This window comes from Sphaerodactylus townsendi, linkage group LG02 (genome assembly GCF_021028975.2).
Source record: "Sphaerodactylus townsendi isolate TG3544 linkage group LG02, MPM_Stown_v2.3, whole genome shotgun sequence".
NCBI classification, from domain to species: domain Eukaryota; kingdom Metazoa; phylum Chordata; class Lepidosauria; order Squamata; family Sphaerodactylidae; genus Sphaerodactylus; species Sphaerodactylus townsendi.
In genome coordinates this window covers 159,577,911-159,585,190 of record NC_059426.1, presented here as the reverse complement: position 1 = coordinate 159,585,190, position 7,280 = coordinate 159,577,911, and the positions used below count along the sequence as shown (strand labels likewise).

Here is a 7,280-nt window from a genome sequence, read left to right as displayed (position 1 = left end):
TTGGACCTGACACATATCACAGAGAACTCCACATCTAGTCTCTCTTTGGAAGAGTGGAAGATCAGTTTGAATGTTTTGCCCCTGGAAGGTAAAGGTCCCAGATGGCTTCCTGGTCGCTTTTGGTGAATATCCTGTTGGCATTGCTGTTAATCCTTGCAAAGCCTGGGTCGTTTTTCGAAGAAGGGCAATCTCGGTGGATGCCCTCTGCTGACTGAAACCTTGACTACCAAGTACTCTGGGGACAATGAAGAGGATTTGTGTGGGCCAGAACTCAGAAGAAAGCCAAGCTGTGTGTGATTGAACCACAGGCTAGAGCTCAATGCACAATTTATTCTATGTTTACTTACTCTAATGATCCTGCTCATAGACACTGTTCAGTGTCACACTAAGACTAAAAGAAAAAAAAGATGTACATGTGTGTATAAATTTATTATATTAAATTTCTAAACTTGGTTTATTTCTCTTGTGGCCCAAGAAAGCTTATAATTCCAATATTAAAAACATACAAAATACAATAAAAACCCATTAACTCTCTTCCTCGGAGAGCTACATTTTTTAACAAGCTGTGGTTAGTTCATTATCCTCCAACCTAATGGGGAGAAGGGCTTTCAGACTTCACACGTGAAGCTATCGTAGACTGACTCCATACTATCAGTCCATCAAGGCTGGTATTGCCTTCTCAGACCACAAGTGACACTCCAGGGCCTCTGGCAGAGTTCTTTCACATCACCAGTAGGGGTGGGGATTTGGTAAATTCGAATCACCCCAAAACTGCGAAAACCCCCGAAATAGCCTCAGTGCCGATAAAGCCGAACATGATTTGGCTTTATCGGCTTTTGGAGTGGGATGGGGGGAGGGGACGGGAAAAGAACCGAATGCTGTGCTTCGCGCAGTTCTCCCCACTTCTGCCGCTTCCCAAATCCACCAGGGCTTGAGAAACGGGGATAGGGGGGGGGGGGGAACTGAATGCTGAGCTCAGCATTCAGTTGCAGTTTGCTCCGCTGCAACTTCTCAAATCCATGTGAACTTGAGAAACTGCAGAAGCAAGAACTGAAATTTTTCAGGTTTGAGTTTTTAAAACCTGAAAAAAAAATCAGTAAAAATCTAAATGAAGTCAGTGGGAAATGGCTTTAGTTGGCTTTTCTGAAAATTTCCAGGCTTTTAAAACTAGAATTCGAAATTAACCCATTGCTCACCCTAATGACCAAATGTCTGATTCCAGGAATTAAATCTGGGAGCTTCTGAATGCAAATCTGAGCCTTTCATACTGAATCACAGTCCTTCTCCCTTTACTCAACCCCAAATGGCCCACAGGAAGTGTTAATTTGCTTTGCTGTGGGGGGGGGGGGCCTGCACATGAACTTTACACGTGGAGTCCCCAGCAAGGCACCTAAAACTCCCAGATGTTTTCATTTAGGAAAACGATGGGGGGGGGGAGCTAAGCTATTTCTCCTCCTGCGCCATGGTCCCAATCTGAATTGGGCACCTGCGGAGCTTGTGAAGTTAGTTCCCTGCCATTGCCACGTGTTTTAGAATAGCTCTAACATAATATCCACCTGAAAGGCCTTGTGCATAAAACAGTTTTATACTGCCAACAAAACAGCCTGTTCCACAAGGTGGGAGCTACTATCAAGAGAAAGATGGCTCTAGTACAAGCCACATATGTCACAATTCACAGGTGGCAGTCTGAAGAGTGAATAGTTAGTGTACTCAGGCAAGTGGTCCTTCAAAAATGTGGGTCCTAACCTATGAAGGGCTTCGAGGGTTCGAACTTGTGTCTCAATTTCAAGCTGGACACAAACGGGCAGCCAATGTGTCCCGAAGGCTGTCTTCTGACAATAGCTGGTCCTGCTGCTGTTGGAACCAGTTGTAGTTTCCAAGCTGTTTTCAAAGACAGTCCAATGTAAAGCACATTACAGTGGCCCAAATGGCGAAGTTATGGATGAGCTTGGTCAGGTCAGCTGAGTCGAAGAGAGGAGAAAATTGGCAAACTAAAAAATGGCAGATAGAAGAGATGGTTTTTAAAAAACCCTTTTCATTACCATAAGGAATCTCAAAGTTGCTTATAATTGCCTTCCCTCCCCAACCCCAAACAAGCACTTTGTAAGGTAGGTGGGACGGGTATCGAGAGCTGTGACTGGCCCAAGGTCACCCAGCAGACTTCATGTGGAGGAGTGGGGAATCAAACCCGGTTCTCCAGATTAGAGCCTGCCATTCTTAACCACTACACCACAGTGGCTTAGAAGATAGAAAGAAGTCATCCATGGGAATGAACCTGCCTTTCGAACAGTAGAACTAAGCCAAAGATGGCGACAGAGAAGGATTATGGGGCTGGTAAAACAGGCTTCAGAGAAATCTTAGAAAAGTGTGTACAACTCCTGTTGAACTCAAGCGGAGGGATGATCATCCTCACAGTGTACTAAATGGAATCAGAGTTGCACCACTGAACAAGAACTCAGAGCAGTTTTTCAACAACACTCAGCTTTGCAGAGTCACTGAGGGCTTTTGCTGAACCATTCCAATGATGTCAACCCTTTCCAGTTTGCAGGACAATCCTTGTAAGGTTTACATCCTTCTAAGCCTAATTAAACACTGCTGGACATCTTAAAATCCTAGCTGAACTCCACAATGAGACATTTCAGTCCTGATCGGTCTATGAAATGCATTTCGGCATGATCCAGTTGCAATTCCAAAATGCAATGGAGATCACCGTTCCGCTTAGTCTTCTTTAAAGGTCAGAGAGTTGCGTCGCGTCAGCCTGCAGACTAGGCCGTCCAACGGCCTGAAGGTTCCGGTGTCCAAAATTTTAAAGCTCTGCGGTGGAACCAGCTGGAATTCAAACCTCTGAAGAAATTTGGTCATCACCACTTTAGCCTCCATCTGTAACAAACAAACACAAAATTAGCGTAACGAGCAGACCAAAGCAGTTTTGATACCTGAGTGCCCAGAAGAAAACCCTATATGCCTACTCATGCATTGCATTGCACTGAACAAAATTACATTCATTTGTTTAACTGTTTTTAGAAGCTGGACATGTACAGATGGGACATTATAACAAGATTTCCATTTGAAAAGGCATCCTGCTTTAACAGATTCTACCTGCATTGTTGAACATGTCTTATGAGAATTATGAATATCCTCACTTTCTGCTACCCTGTTTCCCCAAATATAAGACACCCCCTGAAAATAAGACGTAGTAGAGGTTTTGCTGAAGTGCGAAATATAAGGCATCCCCCGAAAGTAAGACGTAGCAAAGTTTTTGTTTGGAAGCATGCCCGACGAACAGAACACAGAAAAAATAAGACATCCCCTGAAAATAAGACATAGCACATCTTTGGGAGCAAAAATTAATATAAGACACTGTCTTATTTTCGGGGAAACACGGTAGTTTATGGTGGACTCAATTTCCTGCCGCACCCACTGCACTTTGCGCTCACCACCCTGGGTCAGAAAGGTGTCTGCAGGCTCCAAAAAATGGTAAGCGCTTAAAATTCATGAACACTGAAAAAATGAATTCAAATTTGTTCTTTACTTGGAAAAAATTAAAAACTGAAAAGTACCTTGTTCCTATCAGATAAGGAAGATGTGGCAGCAGTGTGAGGGAGTGGGAAGGATGGAGCTAGGTAGGGTGGCTGTAGGCACAGGGAACATGTCTGGGGCAAAGCTGTGCTAACTGGCAAATCTGCACGCTCTGGCAGCGAAGGTAATCAAAAGTTGTTCTAGAAGTGGTGTTGCTTGCAGCGGAGAGAATGGAAAGTGAAAGTGGAGCTCCAGGAAATATGTCCACACAAGAAATCTTGCCGCGATGGACATTTCGCCCTCATCATGCACAAGACACCTTGTGCATAATCAGTCAATATAAACAATAGAGAAGAAGGCTAATCCTTTCTGAAATACAATTCCAGGCACTAAAAGCACGGTTTTAAATGTGTAGCATGGTTTTAAATGTGTAGCATTCTGTAGCATGGTTATACAAAAAATATTCTGTAAAATCATAAGCTACGTAATCAACATATTTTCCAATTTAAAAAATAAGTAAATTCTAATGAACAAAAAGCGTCATTGAAAAAGAAACACTGATATCTGATTACTATCATTAGTTTCTAAAAATATGTCTTATAAAATAGGTATCCTACTATCAAATTGTCTTCTTACTTATAATTACTCATTCAATTTTTCTCCTCCTAAGTCTTTTTCAAAGCAGTTTCCAATATACTAAAACCTACGCAATCATTAATAGTTTATATACATCACTTCAACTATATTCTAATTTTTCATCATTAATCTTATTTTTGAGAATAATCTGTGAAACTTTGCCATTGTTCTGCATTTTCATGTTTATTTTCCCAGTTCTTTAGGTTGAGGCAGTCTTCTCTTTTGTTGCAACACATAGAGTATGTCTAAGCAGGCTCTGGACGAATCAGTTTAAAGTTAATTGAAGTCTCTGAGCAACAACTGTTCCGTTCCTGCCTCCCTCCCCACTGTGGAGGTGAAAATGACCATTGTACTTTTTGTTCTTAACCACTACTCCACACAGGCCTTTCCAGTTCTACTGCCCCCTCTGAAGCATGGGCATGCTCCCTACCAATGAATGTTGAACTGTCCTCCACTTTCAGCAACAGTGACCATCTTACCTGTGCAAATATCTGCCCAATGCAGGAACGAGGCCCCAAGGAAAATGGGAAATAGGAATAGTAGGGCCTGAAAACAAATTCAAGAGAATCAATCGTTTATATGGATTTGGCCAAATAGGATAAAGTTACTCTCCTAAATCAAACAGGAGCCCAGTGGCACTAATGTTTTATCAGATGCACGAAAGAGAGCTCTGACACACCAAAGCTAGCTATTCATTCATTCATTCATTCATTCATTCATTCATTCATTCATTCATTCATTCATTCATTCATTCATTCATTCATTGCATTTAATATACCGTCCACCCCCAAAGGGCTCTGGGAGGTACACAAAGATAAAAACCATTAAAACATTATTACAGTATTTAAAACCAGAATAATTAGCATAATTCAGCCGGTTTGCACCGGTTTGGTGAACCAGTACCTAATTTTTTGTTGAGTTCAGCGACCCGGTTGTTAAAAGCAGCTTTCGGAGCCCCGAGGCACTAAAAGCCCCTGTACACTCCAACACACACCAGCTGAGTGACCGTGGGCTAGTCACAGTTCTTCTGAGCTCTCTCAGCCCCACCTACCTCACAGGGTGTTTGTTGTGAGGGGGGAAGGGTAAGGCGTTTGTAAGCCCCTTTGAGTCTCCTATAGGAGAGAAAGGGGGGATATAAATCCAACTCTTCTTCTACCACAGACTCACTTGGATTGATCTTTGCCAAATCGATCAGGATTGAAAATCAGGGGGTCCTTGAAAAACTTTTCCAAGCGCCCCATGATGAATGTGCTGAACTGTCAAGAGAAGACAAACATTTCAATGTGTAGGTGTGAAGCAAAATACAAATACAGTAGTCATCTTCAGGAACAGGCAAATACGTAGCCAACCGTGTTGACCTAATGTAAAGGTGAAAATTCTGCAGTGAGGTAATTCTGCAACTTGGATTCTGTATGTTTATTTATTCACTCTGGTCCACCTGTGTGAATCTCTTACATTGAAAACCCTACAGGATTACCATAATTCATCTGAGACTTGATGGCACTCTCCACCACATACCCCACTGAATCTGTAAAATACTGCACATTTTCTTTGGGAACTTTTTAAAAAATGACGGCTGTGGACTCCACCTAAACATCAGGAAAAACTTCATGACAGTAGGGGCTGTGGGATGCACTACCTCAGAATGTGGTAGAGTTTCCTTCTTTGGAGGATTTTAAAGAGAGGCTGGATGGCCATCTGTCAGGAGTGCTTTGATTGGGTCCTCTGCATTGCAGGGGGTTGGACTTGATGGCCCTTGGGGTCTCTTCCAACTCTATGATTCTATGACTCAAGAGGTGGTTTGGGGAATCCCTAAATGCGCTTGCCTCCTCTACACTTTCTGCTTTGGGCCCGCAGTCCCACAGCGGTATCACGACTCAAACTTTGCGAGAGATTCATGGGATAACAGTCAATTCAATAGACTCACAACCAAACTGGTTTTTGCTGGAATTTTGACCCCCTCTATCACGGCTTCCTTTCCCGTCCAGCGTACAGTGCCTGGAACTGGTGGGTACAATCGCAAGACTTCTTTCAGCACCTGAGAGAGAAACATGACAAGAATATCAGAGGAATGGACCTGGACTTCGAACGGCCTGCTCAAAACTCTAGGTTGATTTACTGGGGATTTTCAGCAAACATTTCACTTTCGCCTTAGTATTGTTCTTGTGCCCTATTTCATGGCCTCACTGCAACACAGACATGCAGCTGTCCACAAGAAGCTACAGACCTTTTTTACTTCACCAGATGAAAGTCTGCATTCAGATGTCACTTCTAACCAATATTAAACTGAGCCTGATTTGATACAGGGCTTCTGCACAAACTTTACTCCTTCTCTCTCTGTGATACACCTCTGAAGATGCCAGCCACAGATGGAGGCGAAACGTTAGGAACAAGATCAACCAGACCACGGCCACACAGCCCGGAAAACCCACCAGAACCAGTTTACTCCTTCCCTTCTCAAATGGAGAATCCTGGTTGGAAATGAATATATAAGAACAAAAAGAGAGTCTTGCTGGATCAGTATCTAGTCCTGCACACAAAGCAGCCAAAATAGTAGCTCTGGAGGCCAACAAACAGAGGACAGAGAGGCCAAGGGCCTCCCCTGATGCAGCCTCCTAGTACTGGTCTTCAGAGGCTGATTGCCTCTGAATATGGAGGTTCTTTCTCCTCCCCAAAGCTAGTAGCCATCCCCCTCTGATCCTCTGAAGATGCCAGCCACAGATGCAGGCAAAACATCAGGAGAAAATGCTACTGGAACACAGCCATACAACTTGGAAAACCCACAACACCCTAATAGCCATTGATGGACTTTACCTTATGAATCTGTCCACCATGCAGTTAATGCAGATTCCTGAGCTACCTGGAGTTAGTTTCCCTCCCACAAACTGAGGCTCATTCCACACATGCAGAATAATGCACTTTCAAACTGCTTTCAGTGCTCTTTGAAGCTGTGCGGAATAGCAAAATCTGCTTGCAAACAGTTGTGAAAGTGGTTTGAAAACGCATTATTTTGCGTGTGCGGAAGGGGCCTGAGATTTGAATTGTGGATCCAAGTCTGATTTAGAATCCTGGTTTGCGCAGCAAAAATTTAATTCCACTTAATCTACACACCTGCATTTATTTGT

General features: G+C 43.2%; 1 protein-coding gene across 2 annotated transcripts in view; it reads right to left on the bottom strand.

Moving 5' to 3' along the window:
* Positions 1 to 410: 410 nt before the first annotated feature.
* LOC125427125 (cholesterol 24-hydroxylase) overlaps positions 411 to 7,280 on the bottom strand; it is a 29,459-nt gene continuing 22,589 nt past the window's right edge. For both annotated transcript variants that reach the window (XM_048486200.1, XM_048486201.1), the window contains exons 12-15: positions 6,083 to 6,193; positions 5,323 to 5,411; positions 4,635 to 4,701; positions 411 to 2,880 (exon numbers count right to left, since the gene is read on the bottom strand). In XM_048486200.1, the coding sequence (XP_048342157.1) occupies positions 2,719 to 2,880; positions 4,635 to 4,701; positions 5,323 to 5,411; positions 6,083 to 6,193 (429 nt within the window). In that variant the 3' untranslated portion in view covers positions 411 to 2,718. The remainder of the gene's footprint in view (positions 2,881 to 4,634; positions 4,702 to 5,322; positions 5,412 to 6,082; positions 6,194 to 7,280) is intronic.